At 38.2% G+C, this 19,546-nt stretch overlaps 1 protein-coding gene across 6 annotated transcripts in view; it reads right to left on the reverse strand.

Moving 5' to 3' along the window:
* FRMD4A (FERM domain containing 4A) overlaps window positions 1-19,546 on the reverse strand; it is a 578,005-nt gene that overhangs the window by 30,485 nt on the left and 527,974 nt on the right. For all 6 annotated transcript variants that reach the window (XM_081154205.1, XM_081154207.1, XM_081154206.1 and 3 more), the window contains one exon: window positions 799-932. In XM_081154205.1, coding sequence (XP_081010331.1) covers window positions 799-932 — 134 coding nt within the window. The remainder of the gene's footprint in view (window positions 1-798; window positions 933-19,546) is intronic.

A 19,546-nucleotide genomic window follows, 5' to 3' on the forward strand; every position in this document is an offset into this window, starting at 1 on the left:
CCTATCCTGTCCAGGTGCAAGCACATGCACACACATGTCCATGCACACACAGGCACGGTAATGTATGTCGCATTAAAAATTCAATTCTTCAAATGGGTTAGCAGAGGACTGCAGAACAAACGGAAGAAGGTGGAAGTAGACACTCAAATAAATACAACAGTGGCCTGTCACAGTCTCTGAGTCCTAGTGAAACCCGAGACCAGTGCAGACAGGAGCTTGAGGAATGTTACTTTGCATAAAAACTTAAAAAATATCACTAGGCTAAGATTTCATTTTTTTTAAGTGTCACATCAGATGATGAATTTTAAAGGGAATTATGTGAACTCCTGGTTTCCTTACTGATTCCCAGTGATGCTTCTCAGCATGATTTCCAAAGATACAGTATCTGAAACAGCCTCAAGGGAAACAAAAGCCACAACAGTCAACTCAGACACCAAATCCTAGAAGATGGTGGCACAGCACTACATTCAAGGAGGTAATATCATATGAGAAAATGCTTTATAAACTAAGGGGCATTGTGCAAACATTATTATTTATAGTTGCTACCATGACTGGAATCAGTCCTTGTCATTTGACCTCTAGTGAGGACCCACTTTACCTGGTGTCCTGGTATCTCATTAACGTCAACTACTCAGTTTCTGATGGGGCACATGTTAGGGGTGGGATATTTCCAACATTTGTGTCAGGAGAGGTCTTGTTTTCCTCTTATGATCTCTTTATGATCCATTCCCCTTTATAAATATGTAAGGACAGGCACAGACAATGCAGATTTCCCAGGAAGAAACAGTAACTGCTTACAGCTTCTCGGAGGCAGAGTTTCTTGAGCTCCTCCAGCCGCTGGCGTAGCGTTTCCTCCAGAGCCTCCTGCCGGGACTTCAAGGCAGCCAGCATGTCTTTCTTGGCAGACTGAGAGCTATCTGATTCCTGAGAACCTGTCAATAAACAGTAGGGTTACTAGGCCAGCTCAGTGGGGGGACACACATCTGGACCACTAAGAAATTTAACTGGAGCCCACACTGTGGATCTGGGATTTACCCCAGGAATCAAGGAAGTGAGAAATAAAACAGGTGTTGCAAGGTTCCAAGTGTGAGGAGAGAATTCTCAGCACTTAGTGGAATTCACAGCTGGTCAGAAGAATGGGCAGGAAAATTTACACGTCTGAAAAAGAAGGTTCACTTTCTTGATTATCTTAAGATAGGTTAGATACCCATTTTAATGTCACTAGCAAATTTTAACATACTTTGTACAATGAAGGGGAAAGTAAAAGTCAAGCCAGTAGTTTTAATATGTAGTTTTAATTTTATTTTTTTCAATTTAAAAATGCTGATTTTTTGCCCTGGCTGGCATGGCTAAGTGGTTAGAGCATTGACCTATGCACCAAAGGGTCATTGATTCCCGGTCAAGGACACGAACCTGGATTATGTAGGGTCCCCGCCCTGGTTGGGGCTCCTGGGGGAGGCAACCAATCTATGTGTCTCTCTCACATTGATGTTTCTCTCTCTCTTTCCCTCTCTCTCTTTCTCCCCCTCCCCCATTTCCACTCTCTCTAAAACATTAATGGAAAAAATATCCTCAGGTGAGGATTAACAAAATAAAACAAAAAAGTGTTGATTTTTTTTTTTTTGCTTAGTACAAAGAAAATGCATATTTAACATTATTTTGAAAATGCAGACATGTATCAAAATAGTCCAGAAGTGAAGCACTGGACAGAGATCACCACTGTCATACATTTTCTTTTTACCTTTTTATGTCAGCCATACATTTAAAAAATAAAATTAGATTTTATTGTATTTTTTAACTTAATACTGTATCATGAGCAAAGTCCCTCTTAATAAAAGTTACACATAATTTTACAATGTGGCAGAACTGGCTGAATGATGATGCAAATAGCAGGCTGCTAGATATGAAACCTCTGGGGAAGGCAAACTGTGAACTGAGCTAAAGGGAAATAAGCTGAAATGCCAACTGGAGAGATTTCGGTTAGAAGAAAGCATCACTTCTTGGCTTCAGTGTTTGGATTCTGAAATTTCCTGCAGAGAAGCTATTATACTTTTTCACTTTGATGGGCTAGGCAAGGTGCACTGGCTCCCTGGAAAAGGAAAAGCTGGTTATTACTCTGCTTTTCATGCCCATGGCGAGCAGAAGTGTTAGAAACAGACAGGTGATACTGGGTGTGCATTCAAAGGCCTCACATGATGCCATCTGCAACAGAATCAAACAACACTGAATACCTAGGGAGAAATCTAATGAAAAATGTACAGTATCTCTTCAGTGAAAATTATAATACTCTGCTGGAAGAAATTAAAGACCTAAAATAATAGAGATGTAGCATTGCCATGGATTAGAAACTTAACAGCATAAAGATGTCAGTGCTCCAGGAATTAAACAACAGAATCATTGCAATACCAATAAAAATTCGAGCAGGAGTTTTGGGAAGAGGGGATAGCAATTGTATCTCCATATGAAACATTTTTGGACAATTCAGTAAATAGATGACATATGAGAAGAATCTAATTGGAATTCCCAGTCAATTGGTCAGTTTCTTCCAATGGTAAAGAAGACATCTCAGAGAGCTTCTGATCAAAATGAAGTAGGTAAATACTGTGTTCACCTCCTCCCACAGCCCCATCATAATTAGAACTAAATTAAGAACAACCATCATTAAGAACCACCTGAAGACTAGCTGAACAGAAAAGTCCTCTAACTAAAAATATACAGAAGAAGGCACAAAGAGACTGATAAAAGGGGCGGAAACACAGAACAGGCAGGTCCCACACCTATATGTGGTGATTAAGAATCAAGAGAGACATCTCGGCTGCAGAGGCCCACTCTGAGGAATGAAGGGTCCCAGCCCCATATCAGGCTCACCGGCCCCAGGCACCAGTTCCGGGAAGAGGAGTTCCCCACAACATCTGTCTGCAAAAAGCAGCAGGGATTGCACCCAGATGAGGTGGAGGGCTGATGTAGACCCAGCTGTTCTCCTAAAGAGGGGGAGCTCAGACTCACTTGCTCATAAACTCACTCACTCTGGGCTCCAGTGCAGAAGTAGTAGCTCAAAAAGTACCCCAACATATAGGGAGGAAATAAATGGACTAGCGTCAGGGCAAGAACTGGAGGGGCAGGTATTGGAGCTGCGCTCTCCAGGGACAGAAGTGCTGACAGGCACCACAGCTCCTTTGTTGAGACCTCTCCCAACCCAACCAAGAGGCACAGGTAGGTGCCAAATCTGAGCTCTCCAGTGACCTGGCTAACACTGTTTGCCCCACCTGGGCGATTCCCTGCCACCCGACCCTGCCCAAGCCTCTTCTAGCAGGTTTTCCATAGGAACAGCCTACTTTGGCTCATACTGCAAACTTTCCTAAAATCTCTCAAAGGTTCACAAACCCCAAACAAGGGGCGACTGGCCTCAGAGTGTCCTGTACCTCTTTCTAAGCAGCCTCAATCCTGGCATAAGCAGTGGCCAGGGCTGGCCTGCAATGTAGCTTCAACTAAGTGGTGGCTGGCCTCAGCTCACACTATGGTGACCACCAAAGGGTCCCAATCCAAATAACAGTGTCAGCGGGCCTTGGTTCCCAGCATAGATTCTTCCAGGTGCCTCCAAGCCCAGCACAAGAAGCAACCAACTGCAAGTAACATTTTAGCTCCCACCAGGTGGCCCTAAACTGGGCACAAATGGTGGCTTACTTTGGCCTGCACCAGAGCCCCTCCCAAGAGACTCCAGAGTAATACACCTGGTGGCTGACTTCAGAACACAGGCAAGCACCACTCAACCAGTTCCACAAACACACCCGAAGTGTGGATTTGGCTGGCACTAAAGCCCCTCTAAAGCAACTCCCACTCTGCGGAGTCAGCTACTGCACAACAGTTTGTCCACTTTAGTCACAGCTGGTCCTCACAACCAGTCCACCTGAAGGTCAACACTACTGACTGATGTGCCAACAGAAATCTACAACAGGAGCACACACACACAAGGGACACTCCTGGAGCACCTGGCTCAAGTGCACAGGGAAACTGCGCCACCGGGCCTCACAGGACACCTACTACATAAAGCCACTCTGCCAACACTGAGAGATGAGAGATGTAGCAGATCTACCTAATACATAGAAATAAACTCACGAAGTCAGGAAAAATGAGGAGACAAAGAAACATGCCCCAATGAAAGAATAGGACAGAATTTTAGAAAAAGAACTAAACAAAATAGAGATAAGCAATCTACCTGACACAGGGTTCACAACCCTGGTTAGAAAGAGGCTCAAAGAACTTAGGGGAAGAACAGATGAATTCAGTGAGAACTTCAACTGAGACAGAAAACATTAAAAATTAAGAATACATTAGAATCAACAACAGATCAGATGAAGCACAGAATCAGATCAGTGATTTGGAAGACAAAGTAAGAGAAAACACCCAATCAGAACAGCAAAAGGGAACAATGACATTCAAAAAACGAGGATAGGGAGCTCTGGGACAACCTCAAGTATACCAACATTCTCATCATAGGGGTAACAGAAGAAGAAGAGAGAAAACAAGGAATTGAAAACCTATTTGAAGAAATAATGACTGAAAACTTCCCTAACCTGGTGAAGGGAATAGACATACAAGTCTCAGAAGTGCAGAAAGCGCCAAACAAGATAAACCCAAAGAGGTCCACACCAACATTCATCATACTTAAAAATGCCAAAGATTAAAGACAAAGAGAATCTTAATAGCAGCAAAAGAAAAGCAATATAGTTAATACAAGGGAATTCCCATAAGACTTTTAGCTGATTTCTTAACAGAAACTCCGCAGGCCAGAAAGGATTGGCACAAAATATTCAAAGTGATGAAACTAAGACTTACAATGAAGATTACTAATTGAGGAAGAGATAGTGTTTCCCAGACAAGAAAAGCTAAAGGAGTTTGTCATCACTAAACCAGTATTACAAGAAATGTTAAAGGGATTTCTTTAAGTAGAAAAGATAAAAAACATGAATAAGAATATATAAAAAAGAAAAAATTCTCACTGACAAAGGCAAACAGTAAATGCAGTGGATCAATCAACTATAAAGCTAGTACAAAGGTTAAAAGGCAAAAGTAGGAAGATGATGTGTAAGTACAACAATAAGTTAAGGAATGCGCTCAAACACATGCACAAAAGAAGTAAAAAACATAACGACAAAAGCAAAAATGAGGGAGTGAGTAAAAATGGTAGAGAATTTAGAATGTGTTCAAACATAAGGCTGCTATAAGCATAGCTTGGTATACATGAAGCACATGGTAACCACAAACCAAAAATCTACAAGAGATATATGAGAAATAGAGAGAAAGAAATCCAAACAACACTACAGAAAGTCATCAACATACAAGAGAAGAGAGCAAGATAATAAGAAAGGAACAGAGAAGAATTACAAAATCAATCAGAAAACAATTAATAAAATGGCAATAACTACATACCTATCAAGAATTACTTTAAATGTATATGGATTAAATGCTTCACTGAAAAAACATAGGGTGGCTGAATGGATAAAAAAACAAGACCTGTACATATGCTGCCTACAAGAAACCTACTTCATATTGAAAAACACACAGAAATTAAAAGTAAGGGATAGAAAAAGATATTTCATGCAAATGGAAATGAAAAAAGCTGGAGTAGCAATACTTACATCAGACAAAACAGACTTTAAAACAAGAGCTGTAACAAGAGACAAAGAAGGACATTTCGTAATAACAAAGGGATTCTTCCAACAAGAAGATATAACTCTTGTAAACACCTATACATCTAACATAGGAGCACCTGAATATATAAAGCAAATATTGACAAACATAAAGGGAGAGATCAACAGTAATACAGTCATAATATGGGCAGACTCTGGGAGAGACTGAGTTGTACGCCAGGGACCATTTTCCCCTCGCAAAACTACAACATTCCTTTGACATAAATGCATAGATCGTCCAGACAGAAAATCAAAAGGAAACAGTGGCCTTAAATGGCACATTGGACAATTTGTATTTTTAGGACATTTAAGCCCAAAGCAGCAGAACATACATTTTTTTTTCAAAAGCGCATGGAACATTTTCCAGGATAGGCCCCATGTTAGGCCACAAAACAAGTCTCAATAAATTTAAGAAGACTGAAATCACATCAAGCAGTTAAAAAGATGGTGGAAGAGTAGGTAGAAGTTACACTCACCTCCTCCCGGGTCAAAACTGGAATTACAACTAAGTTATAGAATAATCAACCTGAATAACCAACTGAAGACTAGCTGAACAGAAGTTTAATTTTTTTTATTTTAGAGAGAAGAAGGGAGGGAGGAGGAGAGAGAAAGAGGGAGAGACAGACAGACATCTATTTGTTGTTCCACTTATTGATGCATTCATTGGTTGTTTCTTATATGTGCCCTGGCCGGGGGGATCAAACCCATAATCTTGGCATATCAGGACGGCGCTCTAACCAACTGAGCTATCTGGCCAGGGTATGAACAGGACCGAGGCAGACTGAGGGGGAGACTGAGTTGTGTGGCTCTAGGGCGGGGACCATTTTTCCATCACAGGCCCCACTAGAGATTCTGTTCCTGTGGAGAGCACTCCCTTCTCTGGGCCAGATCTTAATCAGTTGGTTCTGATAAACTCTATTGGCTTCGTCCTGACAACTCCTTGAAACCCTGCCCCACCACAATAGTCAGTGGGCACCCAGTGGGTGGCAGCTGCTTTTGGTGTACCCTGAGACTTTTGCTAAGTGGCCTTGGCCTACCACTGGCACCGAGTTTGAATCTGTATCAATCTGGTGAACAGCACTTGTGCCTACTTTGTGTCTCACTGAGAACCCACTCATGCATCTCACCTATTACCAGAGGCTCTTTCAGTAAATGTGCCTAACAGGCAGTTCAGCAGGTGGGGGTGGATCTTGCAGTGACTTGGGCTTTCTGCTGACCTGTCCTTGGGCTCTCAGATGGTGGCAGCTGGTCTTGATGTGAAGCTTGTCCCCTTCTACATACACCCAGTTCCAGTAGAGGCAACAATAAAACTGTGGATCACTTTGTAACTCCAAACGAATAGCCCAGGGCCTGCAACAGGCAGTGCCTGACACTGACCTGCACTGGAGTCCCTAGCAAGAGGCTCCAGAACCAATAAACACAGTGGTGGGATTCAGACCACATCAAAGCACAACCCAATTAGCTCCACAAGTAGCACACCCAAAGGAAGATCTCAGAAGTCACCAGGCCCTGCTGGGGCAAATCCCACTTTATTGCATCAGCCACCACACATCTTGTACAGTGTGGTCAGGATCGATGCTTACAGTCAGCCAACCTGAGGGTCAACTCCACCCATGGATGGGCCAACAGCAGTCAAGACTCAACTACAACAGGAGGGCTTACATAACCCACAAACAGATGTTCCTGGAGCATCGAGCTTAGGCGATCAGAGTGACTGTGTCACTGACCTTCACAAGATACCTACTAGATAAGGCCACCTACCAAGACTGGAAGGCATAGCAGATCTACTTAATATACAGAAACAATTACTGAAAACAGCCAAAGTAGGGAGGAAACAGACACACAAGTCCAAGAAGCACAGAGAGTCCCAAACAAGATGAACCCAAAGAGGCCCACATCAAGAAACATAATTAAAGTGGCAAAGATTAAAAACAGAGAGTATTAAAAGTAGCAAGAGAAAGACAGTTAGTTACTTATATGGGAGCTCCCAGGAGACTGTCAGCTGATTTCTCAACAGAAACATTTCAGGCCAGAAGTGATTGGCCTGGAAATATTCAAAGTGATGAAAAGCAGGGACCAACAGCCAAGATTATTCTATCCAGCAAGTCTACCATTTAAAATTGCAGGAGAAATAAAAAGCTTTCCAGACAAGAAAAAGCTGAAGGAGTTCATTACCACCAAACCAGTACTACAAGGAATGTTAAAGTAATTTCTTTAAGAAGAAGAAAGAAAAAAAAAAGAATATCATGGTTATAAAGAATAAAATGGCAATAAATATGTACCTATTAATAATAATTTTAAAGGTAAATAGATTAAATGTTCCAATCAAAATTCACAGGGTAACTGAATGGATAAGAAAAAGAAGATCCATTTATATGCTGTCTACAAGAGATCCACTTCTGAATGAAAGATAGACACAGAATGAAAGTAAAGGGACAGAAAAAGTATTTCATGCAAATGGATACAAAAAAAAAAAAAAAAGCTGTGGCAGCAATAGCTATATCAGACAAAACAGACTTTAAAACAAATGCTAGAGTAAGAGACAAAGAAGGCCATTATATAACGATAAAGCGATCAATCCAACAAGAGGACCTAACCCTTCTAAACACTTATGTACCTAACATAAAAGCACATAAATAGCCCTGGCAAGGTGGCTCAGTTAGTTGCAGCATCGTCCGGTACACCAAGAAAGTTGCAGGTTTGATTCCTGGTTAGGGCACATACCTAGATGGCGAGTTCAGTCTCTGGTTGGGCAGGTATGGGAGGCAACTGATTGATGTTTCTCTCTTACATCAGTGTCTCTCTCTTTCTCTTTCTCTCTCTCCCCCCTCCCTCTCTCCCTCTCTGTTCCACTATCTCCAAGAATCAATGGAAAAAATACCCTCAGGTGAGGATTAAAAAAATTAATAAATGAATAAGTAAATAAATAACCCTTGAAAAGCACACAAACACATGGAGGCTAAATAATATGTTACTAAACAATGAATGGGTTAACAATTAGACCAAGAATAAAATCAAAAGACACCTTTAAACAAATAAAAACACAACCACCCCAAATTTATGGTATACAGTGGAAGCTGTATTCATAGCATTAGAAGCCGGCCACACAAAAACATGAACAATCTTACACAAACAATTTAACCTTACACCTAAAGGAATGAAGGAAAGAACAAACGAACCCCAAAGTGAACAGAAGGAAGGAAATAAAAAAGATCAAAGTGAAAATAAATGAAAAAGAGTTAAGAAAAAAACAATACAAAGATCAATGAAACCAAGAGCTGGTTCTTTTAAAAGATAAACAAGATTGATAAACCTTTAACCAGAATCCTCAAAAAAAAAAAAAAAAGAGAGAGAGGACCCAAATTAATAAAATCAGAGATAAAAGAGGAAAATTAACAACTGAGATCACAGAAATACAAAGAATTATAAGAAAATATTATGAACAACTAAATGCCAACAAATTGGACAATCTGGAAGAAATGGATAAATTCCTAGAAACATACAATCTTCCAATATGGACTTAAGAAAAAACAGAAACTCCGAACAGACCAATTACAACTAGTTAAACCAAAGCTGTAATAAAAAAAAACTTCCAACAAACAAAAGTCCTAGATATTTTGTTTCAAAGGTAAATTTTACCAAATTTTCAAAGAAGAACTAACACTTGTACTTTTCAAAGTATTCCAAAAAATTCAAGAGGCGTAAAGACTCTCAGGCTCATTTTACAAGGCTAGCATTATCCTTATTCCAAAACCAGATGAAGACACTACAATGAAAGAAAATTATACACCAAATCACTAATGAACATAGAGCCAATTCTCAACTAAATATTAGCACATTGAATTCAGCAGTAAGTTGTAAGACCATACACCATGATCAAGTGGGATTTGTTTCTGGGATGCAAAGTTGGTCCAATATTCACAAATGAGTAAATGTAATATGCCACATGAACAAAATAAAGGATAAAAATCAAATATGTCAATAGATGCAGAATAAACATTTGACACATCCAGAACCCATTTATGAAAAAATCGTCAGCAAACTGGGAATAGAGAAAAAACATCTCAACATAATAAGGGCCATATATGACAAACCCATAGTTAACATCACACTCAAAGGGAAAAAATTAAAAGGGTTTCCCTTAAAATGAGGAACAAGACAGGGATGTCCGCTTTCAAAATACTCTTTTTCAACATAGTATTGGAAGTTCTAGCCACAGCAATTAGACAAGAAGAAATAAAAGGTATCCAAATTGGAAAGAAGTAAAACTGTCATTATTTGCAGATGATATGACACTGTATGTAGAAGATCCTAAAGATTCCACCGAAAACTAACACTGATGAATAAATTCAGGAAAGTTAGCAGTATACAAAATAATACTCACAAATTGGATTCATTATTATATACCAAAAATGAACTATCAGAAAAATAAACTAAAAAACATCAATCCCATTTACAATTGCATAAAACAAAACAAAACAAAACAAAACAAAACAAAAAAGACAGCCAGGAATGAATTTAACCAAGGAGGTAATAAGAACTATACTCAGAAAATTATAAGACAATGAAGAAAAAAACAAAGAAGATATGAATAAATGGAAGCATATAATGTGATCATGGGTAGGAAGAATAAGCATTGTCTAAAGGCCCATACTACCCAAATAAATTTATAGATTTAATGCAATTCCTATAAAAATCTCAATGGCATTTCTCTCCAAACTAGAAAAAGTAACCCAAAAATTTACATGGAACCACAAAAGACTCCAAATAGCACACTCAAGGTTTAGAAAGAACAAAGTTGGAAGTATCATGCTACCTGATATCAAACTATACTATGAGACTATAGTAATCAAAACGGCATGGTACTGGCATAAAAACAGACACACAAATCAATGGAACAGAAAGTGAAGCCCAGAAATAAATTCACACAGACATGGTCAATTAATAACAGAGGAAGCAAGAATATGCAATAAATAGTGTTGGGAAAACTGGACAGATACATGCAAAAAATAAAAATAGGCCACTTTCAGATACCATTTACAGGAAAAGACTCAGAATGGATTAAGAACTTAAATGTTGAAACCATAAAACTCATAGAAGAAAACATAGGCAGTAAAATGTCTGACATCTCTCCTAGCAATATTTTTTCTGACATATCTCCCTGGGCAGGGGAAACGAAAGGAAAAAAATAAACAAATAAATGAGACTACATCAAAGTAAAAAGTTTTTGCACAGCAAATGAAACCATCAATAAAACAAAAAGACAGCCTACTGAATTAGGGAAGATATTCTCCAATGAGACACTCAATAAGGGGTTAATATCCAAAATTTATAGAGCTCATACAACTAAACACCAAAAAAATTAATAATCCAATTAATAAATGGGCGTACAACTTGAATAGACACTTCTCCAAAGATAACATACAGATGGCCAACAGATATATGAAAAGATGCTCAAGGTCACTAATCTTCAGAGAAACGTCAATTAAAACAACAATGAGGTATCACCTCATATGTGTCAGAATGGCTATCATTAATAAATCAACAAACAACCAGTGATGGCAAGAATGTGGAGAAAAGGGAAACCTCATTCACTTTTGTTGGGAATGCAGACTGATGAAGCCATTATGGAAATCAGTATGGAGGTTCCTCAAAAAATTAATAACGGAACTGCCTTAATTCCCAGTGATTCCACTTCTGGTCACATATTCGAGAAACCCACAACACTAATTCAAAAGAACAGATGCACTCCTATGTTCACTGCAGCATTATTTACAATAGCCAAGATATGGAAGCAATCCAGTGCCCATCAACAGACAAGTGGATTAAAAAGCTGTGGTACATACATACTAATGGAATATTACTCAGTTATGAAAAAATAATGAAATCTTATTACTTGCAACAGCATGTATGCCTAGAAGGTATTATGCTAAGTGATATAAATCAGTCAGGGAAAGGCAAATAACATACGATTTCACTGGAATTTAAAGAACAAAACAAACCAACAAAGCAGAAATAGACTCACAGACACAGAATAAACTGATTGCTGCCAGAAGGGAGGGGGGTTGGAGGACTGGGTGAAAAAGATAAAGGGATTAAGAAGTGCAAATTGGTAGCTATAAAATAGTCACAGGATATAAAGTACAGCACAGAAAATACAGTCAACAGTACTGTAATAACTATGTGTGGTGCCAGGTGGGTACCAGTAATACCAGGTGGAACACTTTGTAAAGTGTATAATTGTCTAACCACAATGCTGTACACCTAAAACTAATACAAAATAATACTGAATGCAAACTGTAATTGAAAAGTAAAATGAAAAAAAGAATAAATGTTAAAATTTCAAAGAATCATATCAAGCATCTTCTCTGACCACAAGAGTGTGAAACTAGAAATCAATTACAAGAAGAAAACTGAAAAACACACAAATACATGGAAGGTAAATAACATGCTACTAAGCCATGAATGGGCTAACAATGAAATCAAGAAAAAAATCAAAGGATACCCTGAGACAAATTAAAATGAAAACTCAATGACCCATAATCTATGGATCCTAACAGGGAAATTCATAGCAATACAGGCTGACCGAAAGAAACAAGAAAATTCTCAAATAAATAATATAACCTTAATCTTAAAGGAACTAGAAAAAGAAGAATAAACAAAACTCAAATTGAGTAAAGGTATGGAATAAGAAGATCAGAACAGAAATAAATAAAATAGAGTCTAAAAAAACAATAGAAACAATCAGTGAAACCAAAAGCTGGTTCTTTAAAATCTAAGCAAAATTGATAAAGCTTTAGCCAAACTCATCAAGATAAAATAGGTAAGAAGATTCAAATAAATAAGATCAGAAATGAAAAAGGAAAAGTGACAACCAACACCATAGAAATACAAAGGGTTATTAGGAAATACTCTGAATAATTACATGTCAACAAATTGGACAACCTCGAAGGAATGGATAAATTCCTAGAAACATGCAATCTTCCAAGGCTGAACAGACTGATAACTACTAATGCAATCAAATCAGTAATCAAAAAAACTCCTAACAAACAAAAGCCCCGAACCAGATGGCTTCACAGATGAATTTTAATAGACATTCAAAGATTTATACCTCTGATTCTCAAAAATATTCCAAAGAATCGAAGAGGAAGGAAGGCTCCTAAACTCATTTTACTAGGCCAGCCTAACCTTGATAGCAAAACCAGACAAAGACATTACAAAACAAGGTTATAAACCAATATACCTGATGATCACAGATGCAAAAATCCTCAGCAAAGTATTATAGCAAACCGAATTCAGCAATACATTAAAAAGATCATACACCACGATCAAGTTGGATTTAGTCGTAGGATGCATGGCTGGTTCAATATCCACAAATCAATTAACATGATATACTACATAAACAAAATGAACATAGCAATAGATGTAGAAAAAGCATTGACAAAATCTTACATCAATTTATGATAAAAACTCTCATCAAGGTCAAGATAGAGGGAACATAACATAATAAAGGTCATATATGACAAACCCTTAGCTAACATCATACTTAATAGTGAAAAGGTGCAAGCTTTTTCTTTAAGATTATGAACAAGACCAAGATATAAGAAAAAGAAATAAAAGGCATCCAAATTGGAATGAAGTAAAACTGTCATTATTTGCAGATGACATGATACTATAGAGAGAGAATGATAAAGATTCCACCAAAAGACTGTTAGAACTGATAAATGAATTTAGCAAGGTAGGATACATAGTTAATATTCAGAAATTGGTTGTCTTTTTATACACCAATAATGAACTACCAGAAAGAGAAATTAATAAAACAGTGCCATTTATAATTGCATCAAAAAGTAAAATAAAATAAAATACCTAGGAATAAATTTAACCAAGGAGGTAAAAAGACCTATACTCAGAAAATTATAAGACATTGAAGAAAAAACAAAGGAGATACAGATAAATGAAAGCATATACCATGATCATGGATAGAAATAATTAATATTGTTTAAATGTCCATACTACCCAAAGTAATTTATACATTCAGTGCAATTCCTTTCAAAATATCAATGGAGTTTCTCACAGAACTAGGACAAATATTCCTAAAATTTACATGGAACCACAAAAGACCCTGAATAGCCACTGCAATCTTGAGAAAGAAGAACAAAGTTGGAGATATCACACTACCTGATATCAAACTACAGAACAAGGCTATAGTAATCAAAACAGCACGATACTGGCATAAAAACAGACAGAGATCATGGAACAGAATATGACACTCAGAAATAAATCCACACCCATACTGTTAATTAATCTATGACAAAGGGCTCAAGAATATACAATGGGGTAAAGATAGTGTCTTCAATGAATAGTCTTGGGAAAACTGACAGATACATGCAAAAAAAATAGAACACTTTCTTACACCATATACAAGAATAAACTCAAAATGGATTAAAAGCAAATGTAAGACTTGACACAATAAAACTCCTAGAACCAAATATAGGCAGTAGCTATTAGATATTGTTTTTGGTAATGTTTTTTTTAATATGTCTCCTCGGGCAAAGGAAACAAAAGAAAAAAATAAAGAAGTGGGATTACATTTAACTAAAGAGTTTTTGCACAGCAATGGAAACCATCAATAAAACAAAAAGACAGCCTACTGAATGGGAGAAGGTTTTCATCAATGATACATCTGATAAGGGGATAATATAAAAAATATACATATAACACAGCACCAAAAGAAACACAAAATAATCCCATTTAAATAAATGGGCAGAGGACCTGAACAGACATTTCTCCGAAATGGATATATAGATGGCCAACAGACATATGAAAAGATGCTCAACATCACTAATCATCAGGGAAGTGTAAATTGAAACCACAATGAACTATCACCTCACACCTGTCAGAATGTCTATTATCAATAAATCAACAGACAAGTGTTGGCGAGGGTGTGGAGAAAAGGGTACACTCGTGCACTGCTGGTGGGATAGTAAATAGGTACAGCATAGGAAATATAGTCAATAATACTGTAATAACCATGTATAGTGTCAGGTACTAGATTTAGCTGTGTAATCACTCCATAGGTTATATAAATGTCTAATCACTGTTGTACAACTGAAACTAATACAGGGTGGGGCAAAAGTAGGTTTACACTTGTTCGTATGAAAAATAATACAATAACTAATAAATGATACAAGAATAAACTGTGTTTTGCGCACTCACAACTGCAAACCTACTTTTGCCCCACCCTGTGTAATATTGTATCTCAAGTGTAACTGAAAAATTAAAAAAAAATATTTAAAAACAAGCTTCTATAAAGCAAAAAATACCATCACCAAATTAAAAGCCAGCCTACTGAATGGGAGAACATATTTGCAAATCATATATTTGATAAGGGGTCAATATCCCAAATATAGAAAGAACTCATACAATTCAACAGATAAAAAAACAATCTGATTTAAAGATGGGCAGAGGAACTAAATAGATATTTTTCCAAAAGACACAAATGGCCAACAGGGACATGAAAAGGTGCTCAACATCACTAATCATCAGGGTAATGCAAATCAAAATACAGTGACATGTCACCTTCTACCATTAGAATGGTTACTATAAAGAAGATAAGAGATAAGTGTTTGTTAAGATGTGGAGAAAAGGGAACCTATGTGCAGCACTGTTGATGGGAATGTAAATTGGTACCGACATTATGGAAAACAGCATGGAGGTTCCTCACAAAATTAAAAATAGAACTACCATAAGATCTGCAATTCTACTTCTAGATTTTTTTTTAAAGGAAACAATTACTACCTCTAAAAGATATCTGCATCCTCATTTTCATTTCAGCATTATTTAGCTCGGACATGGAAACAACCCAAGTGTCCATCAACAGAGGAATAAAGAAAATGTGATATATACATACAATGGAACATCACTCAGCCATAAAAAGAATGAAATCTTGCCATTTGCAACAACATGGATGGACCTAGAGGGTATTATTCTAAGTGAAGTAAGTCAGACAGAGAAAGACAAATACCATAATATCTGTGGAATCTAAAACACACATATACACACCCCTGAAATTATAGATACAAAGAACAGATTGGTTGTAGGCAGGGGATGGAAAATAGGCATATGGGTAAACGTTGTTAAACGGTACAAACTTTCAGTTATAAGATATATGAGTCCTGGGGATGTAATGTACAGCATGTTGACTATAGTTAACAACACTGTATTGTATATTTGAAAGTTGCTAAGAGAGCAAGTAGCTCTTAAAAGTTCTCACCACAAGAAAGAAAAATTGTAACTATGTGAGACGATGGATGCTAACTAAACTTATTGTGGTAATCATTTTGCAATCCATAATACATCAAATCCTTACGTTGTACACCTAAAACTAGTACAATGTCATATGTCAATTTTAGATCAATAAAAAGAGAGGTGTAGAAAGCCCCCTTTCCCAATGCAATAGAATCTAGATTTCAATGATCGAATAGTATTGCATGACAGCTAAAATGAAAAATAAAAACATAAAAAACCAAACAATAGAGAGGTGAACTGTGGTCATGATTGGAAGCTTGATGTCATAAAGATCTGAGTTCTCCACGAATTAAAAGAATCACTACTATCCCAGTAAGAATTCCAGCCAGTTTTTGGGGGGAGGGAGTAAGAATTATATTTCCATATGAAACATTTTTGGGTAATTCAGTGAATGGATGACAGATATGAGAATAATCCAACTGGAATTCCCAAAATCAATTCATCTGTGCCAATAGTAAAGAAGGCACCTCAGCATCATAAGGCTGGAAAGGACTTCTACGCCTTTGCATCAAAAGCTCTGCTGTACTCAAGTGGTTCTCATAAACATACTATCTACTCTCTTCTTTAGTCACTGAGCAGGAAACCCATTTTCCCTCACCTGCCAAGGTTATTACAACCCTAACAATTAAGAAATCTCAGTGTTATCAGTACATTTTGACTGTAACTTGGGCTTTTTTTCTTTTTCTCCCTCACCCCATACTAGTATGAAATAGAGAAAATCTGTCATTGCAGGAATGTACCATCTTCATGCCTCCACAGTGGCTCCTAAATATGAACTTGAATAAGCAAACAAATAAATGTTGTCAGTCATACTTGGAAGCTATAATTAGGTTGTACCTCATTTTGGTAAAGACTAGTGCCTGTTAAGTCCTTTCTTTATAGAACCTACCTTCCAAGCCTTTAATCATTTTCGTACCCCTTGCCTGGATTTTGTCATGCTTCAATCACAGGTTTCCACATTCAACAGCAAATCCCAACAAAAGTGTGACTCTTAGGAAGTCTTCATTACCTCATGGTTCTCAGATACTAAATTCATATGGTGTCATGCTCATGCAACACATGACTGGACAGGCTCCCCTTTTTGAATGGTTCAGGTGTTCTACTTCCTTAGGTCAATTATCCTGGGCTTATCAGTATTATCTCCAAGCTTGCATCTGTCTAGTATTACTTAGCTAAGTCATTTTGAATCTACCCTCATTCTCGTAGTCATAGTCACCAATCACATTTGAGGACACAGAAAAATTTAATGAGGAACGCTCTGTTCTATCATCTAAAGAATTAACAAGAATGTAAAATAATACTGGAAGGAAGTCACATTTTGGATTGAAAAAACAGGCCTGGAAAAACTGGGGTCCAAGAAAGATTAAAGGCTATGTAGCTCATGTGAAAACACCACTGTTTTCCCCTTGCACCCCTGCCTAGCCTCGTCATAGGAAACGATGCTGTACGAAGTCAAGTCCAAGAATTAACTATGTTCAAGGATAGCAAAAATCACACAACATTAAACGCTGGGAGGTAAAGCACAACCTTTTAGATCAGTTTGTCTCTAGTTGTGGGATTAGTTAAGCTTTGGTCTTGAGTTACAGGGCTCATTGGCATTACCTAAATTATTTTATTCATAATAATTATCCTAAGTACCCAACCCACACAAGTGAGACTGGATGGCTCAAGAGGCCCTCTTTGTGTCTGGCACCACTAAGTCTAGCTCTTTTACACCTTCACTCTGCAAATTGTTTTATGAGGAATGTGGTGTTGAACACCAAGTTAAATCCCTGCAAACTGAGCCAGCCTGGTCTGGCCATGTGGATTTCCATTTTAGCCACAACTGGACATCTGAGTAGAGGTTCGAACAGCTGTGGGTTTGATGAACTCTAAACCACTCACTAGATATGTGACCTTGGCAAATGACCTGCCCTCCTTAATCTGTTACAAAGACTGAGTGAAACAATGCACATAAGACACCACTGTGCCTAGAATGAATAGGTAATCCCTCAATCCTGGGTAAAGATTTAACACGACTGAGAGCATATATATCCCTACAAGTACATACACACACACACACACACCAGTAGAATTAGAGAATCACTGAAACCACCTCTTCACTGTTGCTCAAGATTCTATGAAATTCGGCATGCCACTTGGGCTCCAAAGCTCACCTTTAAAAGGAACAATATAGGTCTAGGCATTATTTTTGAACTGTTTCTTGAGCCCCTGGGTTTATAGACATGCCTTTGGGACTGCTGTGAATGAGGGTGGGATCAGGGTCGTGAGATTCCATGGGTTCTGGGGCCCCCACTCTACACACCTCAAGCTAGGGCAGCTCCACCTTAACCTGTTTCATGCATTCAGGTTCGTGTCAGACTGCATCTGAAAAGAGATTCCCAGTGCCTTTGTGTTTTTAAAGGAAATCCCCTATTCCACAGCAAAGGTTCTGAGTTCTCCAGTCTGCTCTATTTCAGAACTTGTGGGATCTGTACCTGTGGGATGTTACCTACAACCAGGCAAATATGGCAATCGAGAGGAGAGGTGGCAGAATTCCTAGTGACAAGGATGTCCCAGTAACAGTTCCATAGAAAGAGACTCAAGGGCATCAGGAGAAGGAGCCCCAAGTGGTCTGTGATGTTGAGGAGGTTCCTACCTGGTCCACAAAAGCCCTCTCAGCATCCCTTGAAGGGCACGGTTGACATGCTAAAGCAAGGCCCGCGAGTTAGCCAGAAATCAAGAGGCAGAGATTCCCTGCCAATCCCCTCAAGAGACAGAGTGACTCCAGGAGAAACCCAATCAGGAAAGAGCCTCAGGGGCTCAGGTCAATGGGAGTCTTAACAAACTAAAGGTTTGTGATCATGTAAAAAATTATTCTAGACACAGAAATAATTTCAAATCAGCACCTAGACTTGCCGAATGGTATAGAAGCTCTCTGTTACCATGATTTATCCACTTCTGGCTATCTGAACGCACACGAACATGAAAGACCACACCACGGTTGTAAGTTCAGCACCTCAGAAATTAAAAAGGTGTAAATCTGCTATCTTTGAGGGGGCAATGAAGGATAGAAAAGACACCTGGATTTCCCCACATGTCTGCTATTAAATGTGTAATGCCTTGGGTTACTAACTCTCTGAGCCACAATGCCCCCATCTAGAAATGACAAATGAACCAACTTCCTTCATGCCTCCAGCAGTCATTTTCGTAGTTTGTACAAAAGGATCCTCATATACAGTGCCTTCTTCCCTCTTTTAAGATTCCCGCCTTTAGAACTGACAAGCCCGCTGTCAGCTCTGGTCATTCCCCCCATTACTGCCACAGTTTGCCTCGAATTGGAAGGGAATGTCTAATGATTAACCAGGGCCTAAAGAATTTACTCTGTCATCTTATCAACAAACCAAAGCAAATATTTGTAAACTTGAATGCTAAAAAGAGATTAATATGAGCTGTCTTTAGGATTAGAGAAGTAGTAAGATGGATGAAAAACTCTGCTGGAGTCAGAGGAGTGAGATTTCTAAATTTATAAATTGACCAAAGAGTAGCCAAGTTACTTCGAAAGGGCT

The sequence above is a fragment of the Miniopterus schreibersii genome (genome assembly GCF_964146895.1).
Source record: "Miniopterus schreibersii genome assembly, chromosome: 1".
Taxonomy (NCBI): Eukaryota; Metazoa; Chordata; class Mammalia; order Chiroptera; family Miniopteridae; genus Miniopterus; species Miniopterus schreibersii.